General features: G+C 42.9%; 1 protein-coding gene across 3 annotated transcripts; it reads left to right on the forward strand.

The window, feature by feature from the left end:
- The first annotated feature begins 412 nt into the window (after nt 1–412).
- Nucleotides 413–13047, forward strand: parvg (parvin, gamma). 3 transcript variants are annotated; one of them, XM_014124480.3, is made up of 13 exons: nt 413–683; nt 1217–1284; nt 1400–1464; nt 2470–2572; nt 3413–3556; nt 3912–4027; nt 4122–4177; nt 4295–4329; nt 4427–4488; nt 7873–7941; nt 8106–8207; nt 8913–8985; nt 12199–13047. In XM_014124480.3, the coding sequence occupies exons 2-13, from the start codon at nt 1224–1226 to the stop codon at nt 12270–12272; spliced, it is 960 nt and encodes a 319-aa protein (XP_013979955.1). In that variant the 5' UTR covers nt 413–683; nt 1217–1223; the 3' UTR covers nt 12273–13047. The 3 variants fall into 3 exon arrangements, with proteins under 3 accessions (XP_013979955.1, XP_013979956.1, XP_013979958.1); XM_014124481.3 differs by having other exon boundaries at nt 424–683; nt 1191–1284; XM_014124483.3 differs by having other exon boundaries at nt 469–683; nt 1188–1284.
- The last annotated feature ends 7200 nt before the right edge of the window (nt 13048–20247 follow it).

Genomic DNA, 20247 nt, shown 5'->3' on the forward strand with positions numbered 1-20247 from the left:
CCTCTCTAGGTGATGGCGTCTGTGTTTTTCTCTGCTCCTCTGACGTGGAGACGGAGCACATGCAGTGTGTTGTCTCTGTCTCTCTCTCTGTCGATGATCGAGGAGTGCTGGAGGACAGACAACAACCAACTGATACAGCCAGCTTCCAAAGGGAATGTGTGATAGGGTTGTCAGTGAGCCATACAGTAGGGCTGTCCTGTTCGTTTGGACCTCCTGTGTGTTTGCTAAGAGAACGCTTCCACTTCTATGAGGTGAAGTGACCTCACTTTTACCGGTCTTGCACTCTATCCTAATGCTCTAAACTATAATTCTTGACCACTAAGCGTCATATACAAGACCTTTCCTCAGAACGCACTCTGAACTGTGTGTAGCAAAACCACAGTTACAAAAGAGGAAGTGCTCACTACTTACTTATTTCCTTCCGCATCCTCTCATGTTTCTTTTTACCCGTTTATTCCTTCATTCTTCCATTTTGTTTCTCATAGAAATGTTTAATTGGTCCTGAATTGGATGAAGTTTGTTTGTGCTGTTATCCCGTGGCATGTTTCTGGAGAACTGCTTGTCAGATTGGGTGTACTTCTTTTTGTAGCACGGATATTTGGATTGATTCAGTGTTGACGTCAGCCAGGAAGCTGTACACAGGAGTTCCCCTATTCTGTCTGCTTGCTGCTACTGCTCTGAAGGTAAGGTTTACTGGATAAAACATTATTGGTGTGCCTCCGAGGGAAAGTTTGTGTCAACTTCAGGCAGAGAATCTCTAGGAGAGGAGTGGACTACACACACAGATGGCACAGTGAATCTACACTCTAGTCTCAGGAAGACACTTTGACATATTGTTGGTCACAGTGCATCCCAGTTAGGTTAGTCTACTGTCAGAAGGCCTTCCTCTGAGCTTGTTTCTGTTCTGTGTTGTTTTGGAGCCCTGAATCCAAATAAAATATCCAGAGAGACGATTGGATGCAGCATGGTAGTGGGGCTTCACAGGAAATTATGGGGTATATATCCATTTGCCCGTTTGTTCATTTGTGTGGGCTCAGCTTAGGCACAAGTGAACTCACCGAGGAGGAAGTAACCAAATCAAATACCAGAACTGTTTCAGTCTTCACATCGGAGGTTTGAAATGGTCCCTTACATTAATTGAATTGAATTTGAACTATCATTGACACTGTCGGCTTCACTGATACCAGAAGCACTGTGTTCATATTTTGCTCCCTAGAGGGGATATGGAGGATTTTCCTGATATGTACCAGGGGAAAGACCCTGAGGACATTGAATCTTTCCAGGGTAAGTCTGCATTCAACTGTACTCAAGCTCAGGCAAACAGTTTGATTTTATAATTTTCTTTCCAAAATGATTGTCAAGCAGTAGCCTCAACAAAATATTTTGCACGTTGAAACAGGTGAGAGGAGGAAGGTCATTCAGCCGACATCTTTGAAAGACCCAAAACTTGAAAAGCTGAAAACGGTACGGTTGATCTCTATTTTAGAATTCATGTTCCAACACCAGCCACAACATTATCCTAAATGTATTTATCTATCATCAAAGCCCATAATAACAACATTGATACATTATACTACTATACTATAGGGCCATGTTACCACAGGGTCATATGGGCAGAAAAAGTCATTACAAAGAAAGCCTCTGATTGCATATTCATTAGGGTATGCTGAACCATTAAGCCCTCTTGTGTGAGAGGTGGGGTCGACCGGTACGTCTATATTACAGATGATGGTAGACAGATCACAGAGTCGTTGCTAGGCCCAGATAGATGTTGCCAGGGCACCTTCTCCCTAAGCCCTCAGAGAGGATTTGAAATAGAAAAGATGCTTGTGGAATAAATTCAAGTAAAATGAAATAATTGTCTTCATCAATTAGATGAGCATACAACAGTTGTAGGCATAAAAGTGTTGGAAAGAGAAAACCACGGAGTCTATCTGGCCCTTGTAAGCCCACATCTGCTCTCTTTAACACCTCAATAACACACCAAACAGTCTCTTACTCATGAATAATTGAATAGAAACATACGTGGAAATTGCAATAGGAATCCTTTGATATCATAACATCAGTCTGCTCTGAATAGACCAGTGAAGGTCACGTATACAAAGATTTACCCCAAGTAGATCAGTGGAGGCTGCTGAGGGGAGAACGGCTCATAATAATGGCTGGAATGGAGTAAATGGAATGGTATAATGGTATCAAAAACATGGTTTTCATATGTTTGATACCATTCCATTCACTCTATTACACTCCATTCCAGACATTATTATGAGCCGCCCCTCCCCTCAGCAGTCTCCACTGCAGTAGATAGCACGGTACTGATCTCTGCACCCAGAACCAAATATCTGCGTTGGTACATTTGGTACATTTCTGTAACAGTAGCTACGTCAAAAGAGACTAATACAGTACTATAGCAGGCAATTAATATCACTGAATATAACTTACTGTTATCATGAACCTTGGTCTTTACAGGTTTTGGTTGACTGGATCAACAGTACTTTGAAAGAGGAACACATCGTAGTGAGGAGTCTGGAAGAGGATATCTTTGATGGCCTAATCCTCCATCACCTCCTTGGTGAGACCACACACACTCTCTCTCTCTCTCTCTCTCTCTCTGTCTCTCTCTCTCTCTCTCTCTCTCTCTCTCTCTCTCTCTCTCTCTCTCTCTCTGTCTCTCTCTCTGTCTCTCTCTCTCTCTCTCTCTCTCTCTCTGTCTCTCTCTCTCTGTCTCTCTCTCTCTCTCTCTCTCTCTCTCTCTCTCTCTGTCTCTCTCTCTCTCTCTGTCTCTCTCTCTCTCTCTCTCTCTCTCTCTCTCTCTCTCTCTCTCTCTCTCTCTCTCGTCTCTCTGTCTCTCTCTCTGTCTCTCTCTCTCTCTCTCTCTCTCTCTCTCTCTCTCTCTCTCTCTCTCTCTCGTCTCTCTCTGTCTCTGTCTCTGTCTCTCTCTCTCTCTCTGTCTCTCTGTCTCTCTGTCTCTCTCTCTCTCTCTCTCTCTCTCTCTCTCTCTCTCTCTCTCTCTCTCTGTCTCTCTCTCTCTCTCTCTCTCTCTCTCTCTCTCTGTCTCTCTCTCTCTCTCTCTCTCTGTCTCTCTCTGTCTCTCTCTCTCTCTCTCTCTCTCTCTGTCTCTCTCTCTCTCTCTCTCTCTCTCTGTCTCTCTCTGTCTCTCTCTCTCTCTCTCTCTCTCTCTCTCTCTCTGTCTCTCTCTGTCTCTCTCTCTCTCTCTCTCTCTCTCTCTCTCTCTCTCTCTCTCTGCTCTCTCTCTCTCTCTCTCTCTCTCTCTGTCTCTGTCTCTGTCTCTCTGTCTCTCTCTCTCTCTCTCTCTCTCTCTCTGTCTCTCTCTCTGTCTCTCTCTCTCTCTCTCTCTCTCTCTCTCTCTCTCTCTCTGTATGCGCTTGGCCTTTACCTGTGCTGTTCACAGGGAGGTTAGCTGGAGTGCTTCTGTCTGTGGAGGAGATAGCGGTGACCAGCGCTGCTCAGACCCGCAAACTGGAGGTCATCCTGGAGGCCCTGAATGAGAAACTGGGGCTACAGGACAGCTCTCTCAGCAGGTGGAGTGTCAAACGTGAGTCACATTCACAATACAACCCCGCAAACAAAACCAAGCCCTTAGGATGTCCGCTGTTGGCTGGGAAAGCTATACAACACTGCTGTTCCCCTCAGAGCCATGTTTGGTAAGGGACTCTTCAATAGGATTTGATGGTGAGGCTACAGTATAACCCCAGGGTGCTGCCTGTCTGCTGACACCTACTGAGAGGGATTATTGTAGGGGAAAAGGCAGCCCCACGGGGTGCAGTGTTAGTCATCAGTGGGGCTGGAGATTAGTTTGTGTTGTGTTGCCAACAAGATTGACTGCACGGGGCTTTGGTATGGTGTTCAAGCAGGTTGACTCTCCCTTCATTCCCTTCCTTCTCTGTCAGTCATCCACAACAAAGACTTGCTGGCCACTCTCCATCTTCTGGTTGCCATGGTGAGGTGCTTCCAGCCTAATCTGGAGCTTCCTCCAAATGTCAGAGTGGAAGTTGTCCTGTTGGAGGTGAGTTTGGTGTCAAATGAATGGTACTTTACCCCAAATCAACCTAAAAGAAAAAAAGACTCCCCTGTTCAATAAAGTTGTGCTCTCACTTCAGGTCAACAGAAGTGGAATCAAATCAGAAAAGGAAATAGAGATTCTTACAGATGAAAGGTTGGTAAATTATTTCCGATTATGTTGTTGTGTCCGATTACAGTTGCATGTTCTTCAGAGAATGGATTCTGTTTCAGAAGATTGAATATTCACTTAATTTGCTGTCTACTTCAACAGCGATTCAACTACAGACTCACTGAGCAGTTCAGACAGTGAGTAAGATATTCAGGGTCACCTTTGCAGTACTGTGCTGTCGTTTATCCAGAACATTGCAGAGATAAACCCTCTCCTTCCTGTCTCTTCATCCAGGTGAGGATCCCATTGAGCAGCTGCTGAAGCTGGAACCCCACAAGATCAACACAGTAAAGCGGGTAATAGAAAAAAGATGGGTCTTCCATCCCTGCTGACCTGTTCTGTAGTCCTAACCATTGCATTATTAGACAGAGGATTGATTATAGGACTAGCGTATATATTGTCTAGCTATACTGGTCCTGATTCAGGGAGAGGCTGATTTGTGTGAATAAGGCCTCTGATTGCTCATACTGTGAATGATTGAATGAGCATCGCACCGACCCTATACAACTGTAATATGGTCTCATTAGAATATGTCAACACAGTGACATTGAATGTTGTTGTTATATACGGTATATATGCAGTGTATTCGGAAAGTATTCAGACCCCTTAACATTTTATTGTGTTACAGCCTTATTCTAAAATTTTCCCCTCATCAATCTGCACACAAAACCCCATAATGACAAATCTTAAACAGGTTTTAGAAATGTTTGCTAATGTACTAAAAACAACAACTGAAATATCACATTTATATAAGTATTCAGACCCTTTACTCCTCTAAAGCCCCTTTGACCAGAGACTACAGCTTCGAGTCTTCTTGGGTATGACGCTACAATCTTGGCACGCCTGCATTTGGGGAGTTTCTCCCATTCCTCTCTGTAGATCCTCTGTCAGGTTGGATGGGGAGCGTCGTTGCGGGAGCTATTTTCCGGTCTCTCCAGAGATGTTCGATCGGGTTCAAGTCCGGACTCTGGTTGGGCCACTCAAGGACAGTCAGAGACTTGTCCCAAAGTCACTCCTGCGTTGTCTTGGTTGTGTGCTTAGGGTTGTTGTCCTGTTGAAAGGTGAACCTTCACCCCAGTCTGAGGTCCTGGGTGCTCTGGGAGCAGGTTTTCATCAAGAATCTCTCTGTACTTTGCTCCGTTCATCTTTCCCTCGACCCTGACTAGTCTCACAGTACCTTCCGCTGAAAAACATCCGCACAGCATGGTGCTGCCACCACCATGCTTCAGCATAGGGATGGTGCCAGGTTTCCTCCAGACGTGACACTTGGCATTCAGGCCAAAGAGTTCAATATTGGTTTCATCAGACCAGAGAATCTTGTTTCTCATGGTCTGAGAGTCCTTAGGTGCCTTTTGGCAAACTCCAAGTGGGTTGTCATGTGCCTTCTCCTGAGGAGTGGCTTCCGTCTGTCCACTCTACCATAAAGGCCTGATTGGTGGAGTGCTGCAGAGATGGTTGTCCTTCTGGAAGGTTCTCCCATCTCCACAGAGGAACTCCGGAGCTCTGTCAGGGTGACCATCAGGTTCTTGATCACCTCCCTGACCAAGGCCCTTCTCCCCCATTTGCTCAGTTTGGCCGGGCGGCCAGCTCTAAGAAGAGTCTTGGTGATTCCAAACTTCTTCCATTTAAGAACGATGAATGCCACTGTGTTCTTGGGGACCTTCAATGCTGCAGAATTTCTAAAACCTGTTTTCACTTTGTCATTATGGGGTATTGTGATGTCATTATGGGGTATTGTGATGTCATTATGGGGTATTGTGTGTAGATTGATGAGGGGAAAAAAAGCAATTTCATTAATTTTAGAATAAGGCTGTAATGTAACAAAACGTGGTAAAAGGGAAGGGGTCTGAATACTTTCTGAATGCGCTGTACATACTACGTACATAATCAAAAGTATGTGGACACCTGTTTGTCGAACATCTCATTCCAAAATCATGGGCATTAATATTGAGTTGGTCCCCACTTTGCTGCTATGACAGCCTCCACTCTTCTGGTCTGGGAAAGCTTTCCACTAGATGTTGGAACATTGCTGTGAGGACTTGCTTCCATTCGGCCACAAGAGCATTAGTGAGGTCGGACACTGATGTTGGGCGATTAGGCCCGGCTCGCGGTCAGCGTTCCAATTTATCTCAAAGTTGTTTGATGGGGTTGAGGTCAGGGCTCTGTGCAGGCCAGTCAAGTTCTTCCACACCGATCTCGACAAACCATATCTGTATGGACCTCGCTTTGTGCACGGGGGCATTGTCATGCTGAAACAGGAAAGGGCCTTCCCCAAGCTGTTGCCACAAAGTTTGAAGCACAGAATTGTCAGGATGCCATTTTATGCTGTAGCATTAAGATTTGCCTTCACGGAAACTAAAGGGCCTTGCCCGAACCATGAAAAACAGCACAAACCATTATTCCTCCTCCACCAAATTTGACAGTTGGCACTATGCATTCGGGCAGGTAGCATTCTCCTGGCATTCACCAAACCCAGATTCGTCCATCGGACTGCCAGATGGTGAAGCGTGATTCATCACTCCAGAGAACACGTTTCCACTGCTCCAGAGTCCAATGGCGGTGAGCTTTACACCAGTCTTGGTGATGCTTTGCATCGCGCATGGTGATCTTAGGCTTGTGTGTGGCTGCTCTGCCATGGAAACCCCTGGATGAACAGTTCTTCATTGCTTCCAGAGGTAGTTTGAACTCGGGAGTGAGTGTTGCAACCGAGGACAGGTTACTTTTACGTGCTCAGCCCTCTGCCTTCCCGTTTTGTGAGCTTGTGTGGCCTACCACTTCGCGGCTGAGCCGTTGTTGCTCCTAGACGTTTCCACTTTAAAATAACAGCACTTACTGTTGACCATGGCTGTTCTAGCAGGGCAGAAATTTGATGAACTGACTTGTTGGAAAGGTGACATCCTATGACGGTGCCACGTTGAAAGTCATTGAGATTATCAGTACGGGCCATTCTACTGCCAATGTTTGTCCTTGGAGATTGCATGGCTGTATGCTCGATTTTATTCACCTGTCAGCAACGGGTGTGGCTGAAATAGCTGAATACACTAATTTGAAGGGGTGTCCACATACTTGTAGTGTATGTATATATACAGTTCAGTACCTGTCAAAAGTTTGGACACATATTCTCATTCAAGGGTTTTTCTTTATTTTTACTAACAATAATAGTGAAGACATCAAAATTATGAAATCAACATATGGAATCAATTCTTGACTGAGGAACCTTACAGATATTGTATATATGGGGGACAGAGGAAGGGGTAGTCAATTAAAAATCACGTCAACCCCTAGTATTTCACACAGAGTGAGTCCATGTAACTTCTTATGTGAATTCTTATTAAGACACATTTTACTCCTGAACGAATTGAGGCTTTCCTAAACAAATGGGGTGAATACTTATGCAACGACTATATTCTAGTTATTGAAGTTTTATATATACTTTTCTTTTCACTTTGACATTATGGATTATTTTGTGTAGATCAATGACAAAAAAATAAAACAATTACATCTATTTCAATCCCACTTTGTTGCACAACAAAATGGGAAAAAATCCAAGTGGGGCGAATACTTATGATACCCACTGGTGTTGACAGACAGTTTTATTCAAAGCGACATGGCTACAGAGGTTAAAATGTCAACACCTTTCTAAAGTGATAGGTCTGTAATCCTATATCTTTCCATTATAGGCCATCTTGCACTTTGTCAACAAGAAGATGTCAACCTTGGGACTACAGGTGACAGACATGGAGAAACAGGTTTGTTTGACTGTAGAAAGAGTTTGGCCATCCTGTTTGGATGGGTATTAATTGAGCACTACCAGTGTTGTGAATTGAAAGGTGATTGATCTGTTTCCTTTCAGTTACATCACACCACACCCATTTGGGGAAGAACCAACTGGCGGTGTTCTTTATTCATGTAGTTTTCAGATGGTGTTATTCTCCTCCTGCTGATTGGACAGTTGGAGGGCTTCTTTGTTCCGCTCTATGACTTCAACATCACCCCAATCAACACGACTGAGATGGTAAGTATCTCCTGTGTCCCGGGACTCCTTCTTTGGGCTGAATCATGTTCTGGAGGCAGCTCTGCCTCAAAGGAAAAATGTACGTGATCGTATGGCTCAATGGTAAGGCCGGACCTTACGTATGATACAGTGAATGGAACAAATATCACATTTTGGCCTACAATAATATTCTACACTTTTACTGAATTTAAGATGACAGCAGCAGAACAATTAGATCCAATGTGTTAATAGTTTGAAATCCATACAGATAAGGGTATAGTATATCAAATCAAATCAAATCAAATGTTATTGGTCACATACACATGGTTAGCAGATGTTAACGCGAGTGTAGCGAAATGCTTGTGTTTCTAGTTCCGACCATGCAGTAATATCTAACAATTAATCTAACAATACCACAACAACTACCTTATACACACAAGTGTAAAGGAATGAATAAGAATATGTACATATAATATATAGATGGATGAGCGATGGCCAAACGGCATAGGCAAGATGCAGTAGATGGTATAGAGTACAGTATATACATATAAGATGAGTAATGCAGGGTATGTAAACGTTATATGAAGTGGCATTGTTTAAAGTGACTAGTGTATAACGTTATTCACTGTACTCCTGTGTGAGCTTGAGATAAAGTTGCCCCGGTGTGTCAGCCATCTGCATGTGTCATGGCCTGCTGTGTCTCTCAGCTCACTCTCTCTGGTCTAGCTGCAGAATGTGACCGTGGCCCTGGACCTCCTGAATGACATAGGGCTACCCACGACCAACATTGAGCCCCAAGGTAAGTGTGTTCATTTTCTGTGGCACCCATAGTTGACCTACGTATATTGTCTCACAAACTTGGAGCCAAATGGGTCTTGTAACAGTGCACTTAGAGTAGGAGATAGTCTCCTCAAGCTCCTCTATCTAAAAATATCTACATGTATCCTACTGTAAGTGAATATATCTTTGTAATATGAAGTTTGACCAAGATTTCTCTAGGCTGTAATTTTCACATCACAGTAATGACGCTGTGAGACAGTATTGTTAAATCAGAAGATTTCCTGTATCATAGCCATTTATCTGGGCAATAGTGGTATGCCACTGTTCATATGTCGAGTGGAAGCCAGGATTTGTGTTGATAGTTTGAGTTAAGCCGCATCACTACGCATGGGGATATAAAGGGTTAGCTGGGATTCCGTTGGAATATTCATGCATATGATGAATATGATTATCGCCCTGGATGATTGGCCGAGGGTTTGTCCCAAATGGCAACCTATTCCCTATATACAGATGTAGGATCTTGATCTCCCTGTTGCAGGAAATGTAAAACTTTAAGTCTATTTGAGGTTTAATAAAGCTTCTGAAGTTTGTAATTTCCACAAATTTTCTGACCTGATTTTCCCTTACGGAAAATGCACCAACCCCTACAAAAATGTCCATTGATTAAAATCCACATAATAATTCACATTTCCTGTTGCTGCAGGATTATTTTCCTGCTGTTGAAAACTGGCTCAAATTAAGATCCTACATCTGTAGAGCACTAGTTTTGAGTACTATTGGGACTCAGGCTCACTCTGAGGTCATAATCATTTATTTAGGGGCTCTCTCAGGGAGGAAACCTTTATTTGTTAGTTGTTGATAGACACACAGACTAAACTTCCTTCTATCATCCAATGCCAAACTGACAAGAGGCTAGAAGTGTGTGTGTGTGTGTGTGTGTGTGTGTGTACATACTGTATGTGTATGTGTGTTTTCTTGATTTTGTCTCTGAATTAACTGTTAATAAAGAAGCACTGAGCATTTACTTTTATTGTAAATTATTATAAAAGAAGCTGGTTAATTTGCCTGGCAGCATAACCTATAATTTAAAAGTAAAGCTTTGAGTTGATAAATGTCAATGGTTGGGCCAGTACAACTCATTTAACCCAGAAGCAAGAGACAGATTTAATTCATTTTTTTAGCATACTTTTAATTACGGGCACATTTCTGTGATGGAATAAGGAATCCCACTGCTCCAGGTCTACAGCACACACCATTGTGTGCATTAATTAGGCTAGCAGGAACTCTAGCCGATCTAAATAGTTCATTTAAAGGGTTACTTAGGGATTTTGGCAGTGAATTCTTTTATCTACCTCCCAGAGTCGGATGAACTTGTGGATACAATTTGTATGTCTCTGTGTCCAGTAAAAAGGAAGTTAGAGGTAGTTTTGTGAGCCAATGCTAAGTAGCTTCAGCACAATGATTGGAAGTCTATGGGTATCTACTAACATGCTAGCATATACCCATAGGCTTCCAGTTATTGCGCTAATGCTAGTTAGCATGGGCTCACAAAACTACCTCTAACTTCTTTCATACTGGACACAGTGACATACAAATGGTAACCACCATTTTTTTGGGGCTGTCTTGTTAGACTTCAGTGCAGCTTTTGACATTTTCGATCATAGTCTGCTGCTGGAAAAACGTATGTGTTATGGCTTTACACCTCCTGCTATAATGTGGATAAAGAGTTACTTGTCTAACAGAATACAGAAGGTGTTATTTAATGGAAGCCTCTCAAATATAATACAGTTAGAATCAGGAATTCCCCAGGGTAGCTGTTTAGGCCCCTTGCTTTTTTCAATGTTTACTAATGACATGCCACTGAATTTGAGTAAAGCCAGAGTGTCTATGTATGCGGATGACTCAACACTATACACATCAGCTACTACAGTGACTGAAATGACTGCAACACTCAACAAAGAGCTGCAGTTAGTTTAGAGTGGGTGGCAAGGAATAAGTTAGCCCTAAATATTTCTAAAACTAAAAGCATTGTATTTGGAACAAAACACTCACTAAACCCCAAACCTCAACTAAATCTTGTAATAAATAATGTGGAAATTGAGCAAGTTGAGATGACTAAACTGCTAGGAGTAACCCTAGATTGTAAACTGTCATGGTCAGAACATATTGATTCAGTAGTAGCTAAGATGGGGAGAAGTCTGTCTATAATAAAGCGATGCTCTGCCTTCTTAACAACACTTTCAACAAGGCAGGTCCTACAGGCCCTAGTTTTGTCGCACCTTGACTACTGTTCAGTCGTGTGGTCAGGTGCCACAAAAAAGGACTTAGGAAAATTACAACTGGCTCAGAACAGGGCAGCACAGCTGGCCCTTGGATGTACACAGAGAGCTAATATTAATAATATGCATGTCAATCTCTCCTGGGTCAAAGTGGAGGAGAGATTGACTTACTCACTTATTTTATTTATGAGAGGTATTGACATGTTGAGTGCACTGAGCTGTCTGTCTAAACTACTGGCACACAGCTCGGACACCCATGCATACCCCACAAGACATGCCACAAGAGGTCTCTTCACAATCCCCAAGTCCAGAACAGACTATGGGAGGCACACAGTACTACATAGAGCCATGACTACATGGAACTTTATTCCACATCAAGTAACGGATACAAGCAGTAATATTAGATAAAAAAAAAAAAAAGATAATGGAACAGTGGGGACTGTGAAGCATCACAAACATAGCCACAGACATATGCGCGCGCACACACACACCACACACACACACACACACACACACACACACACACACACACACACACACACACACACACACACACACACACACACACACCACACACACACACACACACACACACACACACACACACACACACACACACACACCACACTATACAAGACATGGATTCTGTACTGTAGATATGTGGTAATGGTGGAGTAGGGGCCTGAGGGCACACAGTGTGTTGTGAAATCTGTGAATGTATTGTAATGTTTTTAAAATTGTATAAACGGAAGAGTGATATTGTTGGATCTAATCTTACCGTTTAGATATTGATTAGATTGTATCTAAGGTTGTTTTTGGTTCAGTTTTGTGGCAGCGTCAGTAAATGCACACTATTGACCTCCATTATCAATGCTCCAGTGATGGTGAGGGGTGACGGTGCATAAATAGATGACTCTGATCACTTAATGTGTCTCTGACTGCATCTCTCTTAGATATAGTCTCTCAAGATGTGACAACTACCTTGAAGGTCCTATATGCCCTGTTCAAGAAGCACAAAAGCAGATGAGAGTGGGAAGAACACGGACGAGGACATTAGGAGGTGAAGACGCCAGAAGTCCTTTGCCTGAGGTGTTTTCCCCCTGGCAAGTCCAGAATCATAGGCTGATTCCCTCTGTGAAATATTTACAGAAAAATCATATATCGATTCCATGTAAAGCTTTGTGTACTTTGTGTCAATAAAATTGTACTGTATGTGCCCTAGTTTGAATAGCATGGGAAACCAATCCCCGACCACATTCACCTTTGAAGATCCAAGTAATCTCAAAGTAGTCTGAAATTGTGAGTGAGTATCCTATTGTGTTCTATGACTCTGACACTGCTGCTTGCTGCAACAAGATATCATACGGCATCTTGTGACGTTTTTACGAAACAATGAGCGTCACAACGAATGATGCTAATATCAATACATTTGAGTCAATGGGAAAAGATGAGCGTCACAGGGTTGATGCCTAAGTGAATATATTGCATTTAATAGGGGAAGATTATTGACACAATGTGGACGCCTTTGGACATGACACCCTTGTTCTCTCTCAATTCAATTCAAGGGGCTTTATTGGCATGGGAAACATATGTTAACATTGCCAAAGCAAGTGAAGTAGATAATATACAAAAGTGAAATAAACAATAAAAATTAACAGTAAACATTATACTCACAGAAGTTCCAAAAGAATAAAGACATTAAACATGTCATATTATGAATATATACAGTGTTGTAACGATGTGCAAATGCTTAAAGTACAAAAGGGAAAATAAATAAGCATAAATATGGGTTGTATTTACAATGGTGTTTGTTCTTCACTGGTTGACCTTTTCTTGTGGCAACAGGTCACAAATCTTGCTGCTGTGATGGCACACTGTGGTATTTCACCCAGTAGATATGGGAGTTTATCAAAATTGGATTTGTCTTCGAATTATTTGTGGATCTGTGTAATCTGAAGGAAAAATGTGTCTCTAGTATGGTCATACATTGGGCAGGAGGGTAGGAAGTGCAGCTCAGTTTCCACCTCATTTTGTGGGCAGTGTGCACATAGCCTGTCTTCTCTTGAGAGCCAGGTCTGCCTACGGCGGCCTTTCTCAATAACAAGGCTAAGCTCACAGAGTCTGTACATAGTCAAAGCTTTCCTTAAGTTTGGGTCAGTCACAGTGGTTAGATATTCTGCCACTGTGTACTCTCTGTTTAGGGCCAAATAGCATTCTAGTTTGCTGTTTTTTTGTTAAATCTTTCCACTGTGTCAAGTAATTATCTTTTTGTTTTCTCATGATTTGGTTGGGTCTAATTTCTTGCTGTCCTGGGGCTCTGTCGGGTGTGTTGTGTTTGTGAACAGAGCCCCAGGACCAGCTTGCTTAGGGACTCTTCTCCAGATTAATCTCTCTATCGGTGATGGCTTTGTTATGGAAGGTTTGGGAATCACTTCCTTTTAGGTGGTTGTAGAATTTAACAGCTCTTTTCTGGATTTTGATAATTATCGGGTATCGGCCTAATTCTGCTCTGGGTGCATTATTTGGTGTTTTACGTTGTACACAGAGGATATTTTTTGCAGAATTCTGCATGCAGTCTCAATTTGGTATTTGTCCCATTTTGTGAATTCTTGGTTGGTGAGCGGACCCCAGACCTCACAACCATAAAGTGCAATGGGTTCTATAACTGATTCAAGTATTTTTAGCCAGATCCTAATTGGTATGTCGAATTTTATGTTCCTTTTGATGGCATAGAAGGCCCTTCTTGCCTTGTCTCTCAGATCGTTCACAGCTTTGTGGAAGTTACCTGTGGTGCTGATGTTTACGCCAATGTATGTATAGTTTTTTGTGTGCTCTAGGACAACTGTGTCTAGATGGAATTTGTATTTGTGGTCCTGGCGACTGGACCTTTATTGGAACACCATTATTTTGGTCTTACTGAGATTTACTGTCAGGGCCCAGGTCTGACAGAAACTGTGCAGAAGATCTAGGTGCTGCTGTAGGCCCTCCTTGGTTGGTGACAGAATCACCAGATCATCAGCAAACAGTAGACATTTGACTTCAGATTCTAGTAGGGTGAGGCCGGGTGCTGCAGACTTTTCTAGTGCCCTCTCCAATTCTTTGATATACTGTATATGTTGAAGAGGGTGGGGCTTAAGCTGCATCCCTGTCTCACCCCACAGCCCTGTGGGAAGAGATGTGTGTGTTTTTTGCCTATTTTAACCGCACACTTGTTGTTTGTGTACAAGGATTTTATAATGTCGTATGTTTTTCCCCCAACACCACTTTCCATAAATTTGTATAGCAGACCTTAATGCCAAATTGAGTCGAAGGCTTTTTTTAAATCAACAAAGCATGAGAAGACTTTGCCTTTGTTTTGGTTTGTTTGTTTGTCAATTAGGGTGTGCAGTGTGAATACGTGGTCTGTCGTATGATAATTTGGTAATTGTTAATTATTTTCACTGAGGAAATGTACAAGTCTGCTGTTAATGATAATGCAAAGGATTTTCCCAAGGTTGCTGTTGTCGCATATCCCACGGTAGTTATTGGGGTCAAATTTGTCTCCACCTTTGTGGATTGGTGTCACGGTCGTGAGGAGAGACGGACCAAGGCACAGCGTGATTGGAGTTCCACAGCTTTATTTTGGTGAAACTTAAACAAACCAAGAAACAAACAACGACCGTGAAGTACCGTAGCGCTACATGCACTCACTCAAAACAATATCCCACAAAGCAGGTGGGAGACAGGGCTTCTTAAATATGATCCCCAATTAGAGGCAACAATTACCAGCTGCCTCTAATTGGGAACCATACAACCCAGTCACATAGAAAATCAATGACTAGAACACCCCCCTAGTCATGCTCTGACCTAAACACCATAGAGAACCGAGGGCTCTCTATGGTCAGGGCGTGACAATTGGGGTGATCAGTCCTTGGTTCCAAATATTGGGAAAATGCTAGAGCTAAGGATGATGTTAAAGAGTTTTAGTATAGCCAATTGGAATTTGTTGTCTGTATATTTGATCATTTCATTGAGGATACCATCAACACCACAGGCCTTTTTGGGTTGGAGGGTTTTTAATTTTGTCATGTAGTTCATTCAAGGTAATTGGAGAATCCAGTGGGTTTTGGTAGTCTGTAATAGTTGATTCTAAGATTTGTATTTGATCATGTATATGTTTTGCTGTTTGTTCTTTGTTATAGAGCCAAAAGATTGGAGAAGTGGTTTACCCATACATCTCCATTTTGGATAGATAATTATTCGTGTTGTTGTTTGTTTAGTGTTTTCCAATTTTCCCAGAAGTGGTTAGAGTCTATGAATTCTTCAATTACATTGAGCTGATTTTTGACATGCTGTTCCTTCTTTTTCTGTAGTGTATTTCTGTATTGTTTTAGTGATTCACCATAGTGAATGTTTCTCAATTTCTTTCTTAGATTTTTGCATTCTTCATCAAACAACATTGTTGTTCATTTGCTTTGGTTTTCTATTTGAGAGTTTTAGATTTGATAGGGAAGCTGAGAGGTCAAATATACTGTTAAGATTTTCTACTGCCAAGTTTACACCTTCACTATTACAGTGGAACCTTTTGTCCAGGAAGTTGTCTGAAGGGATTGAATTTGTTGTTCCCTAATTGTTTTTTGGTAGGTTTCCAAACTACATTCCTTCCATCTATAGCATTTCTTAAAATTACTCAGTTCCTTTGGCTTTGATGCCTCATGATTGAGTATAGCTCTCTTCAAGTAGACTGGGATTTTGCTGTGTTCTGATAAGGGTGTCAGTGGGCTGACTGTGAAGGCTCTGAGAGACTCTGGGTTGAGGTCAGTGATAAAGTCGTCTACAGTACTACTGCCAAGAGATGAGCTATAGGTGTACTTACCATAGGAGTCCCCTCGAAGCCTACCATTGACTATGTACATACCCAGCGTGCGACAGAGCTGCAGGAGTTGTGACCCGTTTTTGTTGGTTATGTTGTCATAGTTGTGCCTAGGGGGGGGGGGGGGGGGGGGGGGCATATGGGGGAGGGCATGCTGTCACCTCCAGGCATGTGTTTGTCCCCCTGTGTGTTGAGGGTGTCAGGTTCTTGTCCGGTTCTGGCATTTAGGTCACCACAGACTAGTACATGTTCCTGGGCCTGGAAATGATTGATTTCCCCCTCCAGGATGGAGAAGCTGTCTTAATTAAAGTATGGGGATTCTAGTGAGGGGATATAGGTAGCACACAGGAGGACATTTTTCCCTGTTAAGATAATTTCCTTTTGAATTTCTAGTCAAATGTAAAATACTCCTGTTTTGATTAATTTAATGGAGTGAGTTAGGTCTGCTCTATACCAAATTAGCATACCCCCTGAGTCCCTTCCCTGTTTCACACCTGGTAGTTTGGTGGATGGGACTACCAGCACTCTGTAACCTAGAGGGCAACCAGTGGGTCCGTCTCTGCTATACCAGGTTTCTTGTAGGATGACCATGTCTGTATTTCTGATTTCTTTGGTGAAGTCCAGGTTCCTGCTCTTTAGGCCAAAGGCAGATGACCTCAGGCCTTGGACATTCCAGGATGAGATACTGAAGGCTTTCTGTTCCATAAAGTGTCCAATGTTGTAGGTCGTTTGGTTTGGCCTCAGGCCAGTAAGTGTGAGCAGAGCCTGCTGAGCATCTGGTACATGCCATTGGCTAGGGCTAGTGTAAGAGTGGGGGTTGGGCTTGTTTGCCCGCTCACGGCCTAGGCGTATGTGTGCGGGGGGTCCCGCAGGTCTGGGAGAGTGTCTCGCTGGTCTGGGCGGGCTGTCTATTGATCTGTTGCTCCTGTGTGAAGTGTTGGGGCTGCGTTTGAGAGCGATGTCCTTTAGAGTCCGGGCGAAGGTGGGCACTGCTGCCTTGTATACGTGGACCTGGTAATAGAGGCTGTTCAGGGTAGAGTGGTGGGCCAGGAAAACATTTGGTTTTGAGGCACAGTCACGGGAAATACTTGCGTTTACCCGCTGTATGGTAGCAGGGTGGAAGTCTTTTCGTGGTAGCAGGGTGGAGATAACCACTTGTGCATTGGAGAAAGTAGAAGAAGCTTTTCAATCACTCCCTTCAGTGATGTGGCAACCCTTTCCTTCTATGTTCTCAGGTTGTTTGTGCCTGTGTGTATTATTATGTGGCTAGGTGAACCTAGTTGGTTCTCAGACAGAAGGTCTAGGGCGCCCTGGGTGTTTGGACACCAGAGATTAGACACACTGTGTTTGGGCAAAAGTTTTTTTTCTTGTATATTTTTCCCATTTGAGTCCATAAGGAGGACAATACACTCTCTCCCTCCCTCTCTCATCTATCACTCACTTTCTCTCTTCCCCTCCCTCCCCTCTTACCCTCCCTCTCTCTACCCTCTCTTACTCTCCCTCACTCTCCCACTTCTCGCTATCTCTCTCCCTCCTCCCCCTCTATTACTTATTTCCCCTCTCCCTCTCCCTCTCCCCCTCCTCTCCTCTCTTCTCATCTCTCTCTCTCCCACCTCTCTCCCAACATCACCTCTCTCACCTCCACAGACAGGATATTGACGCATAGATATACAGTACATCAAGGGTATTGACTCAAACAGTAAGTCAATACATAGCATTCAAGGCAAAAAAGTTGGTGATAAAGCTGCAATGGGTAAATTGGTGAAAGACTCAGAAAGACAGACAGACAGACATACAGACACAGAGACAGACAGCCAGCCAGGCAGGCATACAGACAGACATATAAAATCACAGACAGGCAGGCAGTCCGACAGACAAACCCTAAACCTAACCCTAAACCTAACCCAACTTCATGTCCACATACCTGGGGTAAGTTGTGCCGAGAGACCACTTTCTTTTGGACAAGATATGTTTTGAAAACTGTAATGTTTACATTCATTCAGATTATTTCCAGGGACACACAACATCCTGAAAAATATGTAAATATCTTTGTTAGAAAGAATACTATATTTCCCTTGACGGAGAAATGCTGAATGTAAAAAATGTGCTCAACTTACCCCACTCTCACTTAGACTTAAAATAACATTGCGGGACTGCTGTGGGGTTCGGGACCAGTTCTTGCAGGACTGCGGTTGGGTTCAGGACCAGTTCTTGCAGGACTGAGGTTGGGTTCGGGACCAGTTCTTGCACGACTGCGGTTGGGTTCGGGACCAGTTCTTGCAGGACTGTGGTTGGGTTCAGGACCAGTTCTTGCAGGACTGTGGTTGGGTTCAGGACCAGTTCTTGCAGGACTGTGGTTGGGTTCGGGACCAGTTCTTGCAGGGGCAGGTGGGAGTCTGACAAAAATCCAGCGGTGGTGAGCTGGTGCGGTATGAAAAGAGATTGGAGTCCCCTGAATTTTAGAATGTTCAATCTTATCAAACACATTGTTTACCATCAAATGGGTTTAGCATATATATATTTTTTTTAATTCAACTAGGCACGTCAGTTAAGAACACATTTTTATTTACAATGACGGCCTACCCCAGCCAAACCCGACGACACTGGGCCAATTGTACGCCGCTCTATGGGACTCCCTATCATAGCCGGTTGGGATACAGCCTGGATTTGAACCAGGGTGTCTGTAGTGGCACTTCTAGCACTGAGATGCAGTGCCTTAGACCGCTGCACCACTCGGGAGCCACATGCAACATTTTTGAGTCAACTAAGGTCCTTTTACAATGCTAGAATGCACTTCCTTGTCATTATGTGTTGGGACAGCCTGTGGGACCTAAAATGTAATAAATTAAAAAGACAATTTAATATTATTCTCATGTATATGAAAATCAATTTTTAAAACTGCTTTACAGAGAGTAGTGAGACAGACAGTGATGAGGCTGAGGCAGGCTGCAATTCAGGAGGAGGTGGAGGAGACAGAGGGAGAGAGAAAGGTTAGTAGTACAGCTGTCCCCTGAAATATGATCCCCTGAGAGAATCTGTAATGTAATCAAACACATGAATAACTTGTTTCTTTTCGAATGGGTATAAAATACAACATTCTAGTCAGCTAAGGGCGCACTTTGGCAGTTTACAATACAGAAAACTGAATTGCATTGTAGCTCAAATGAGATGCTAAGAACATGAACGGAATTAAAAAGATAACACATTTCAATATAAACATCTCCACATGCTATTTCTCTGAACTTTTCTAGTGTCCAGTCCCTGTGAACTATTTTGGAAGGGCAACCTGATGTGCATTTTGTGTAATTTTTAATCCCTATATACTTGCATGAAAATGCAATCAAACAATACAGTTCTAAAAATGTAATATGTTTCGGTTTATATTGGTGTTTGTTCGTCTTATCTCGATCGTCCAGTGGAGTTTATAGTTTAACCACCTTTTTCTTTACTACTACCTCACAGGTGACCTTTTAACCTCTCTAGGGTAGGGGGCAGTATTTTCACATCCGGATAAAAAACGTATCCGATTTAATCTGGTTATTACTACTGCCCAGAAACTAGAATATGCATATAATTGTTTGATTTGGATAGAAAACACCCTAAAGTTTATAAAACTGTTTGAATGGTGTCTGTGAGTATAACAGAACTCATATGGCAGGCCAAAACCTGAGAAGATTCTGTACAGGAAGTGCCCTCTCTGACCATTTCTTGTAACGTGACACTTCCTACGGCTCCCATAGGCTCTCAGAGGGCGCCAGAACGTTGAATGATGACTTTGCAGCCCATGGCTGAAAAACAGTAGCGCATTTGGTAAGTGGTCGATCTGAGAACAATGAGACGGGTGCGTGCGTGCACGTGAAGAGGCCATTTTCAACTTTGAGTCTTTGAACGAAAACAGGGTTTCCCGGTCGGAATATTATCGCTTTTTTACGAGAAAAATCGTATAAAAATTGATTTTAAACAGCGTTTGACATGCTTCGAACTACGGTAATGGAATATTTAGAATTTTTTTGTCACGATACGCGTCCGCGCGTCACCCTTCGTCATCCTTCGGATAGTGTCTTGAACGCAAGAACAAAACAGAGGATATTTGAACATAACTATGGATTATTTTGAAACAAACCAACATTTGTTATTGAAGTAGCGGTCC

This window comes from Salmo salar, chromosome 10, assembly GCF_965601325.2.
Source record: "Salmo salar chromosome 10, fSalSal1, whole genome shotgun sequence".
NCBI lineage: Eukaryota > Metazoa > Chordata > Actinopteri > Salmoniformes > Salmonidae > Salmo > Salmo salar.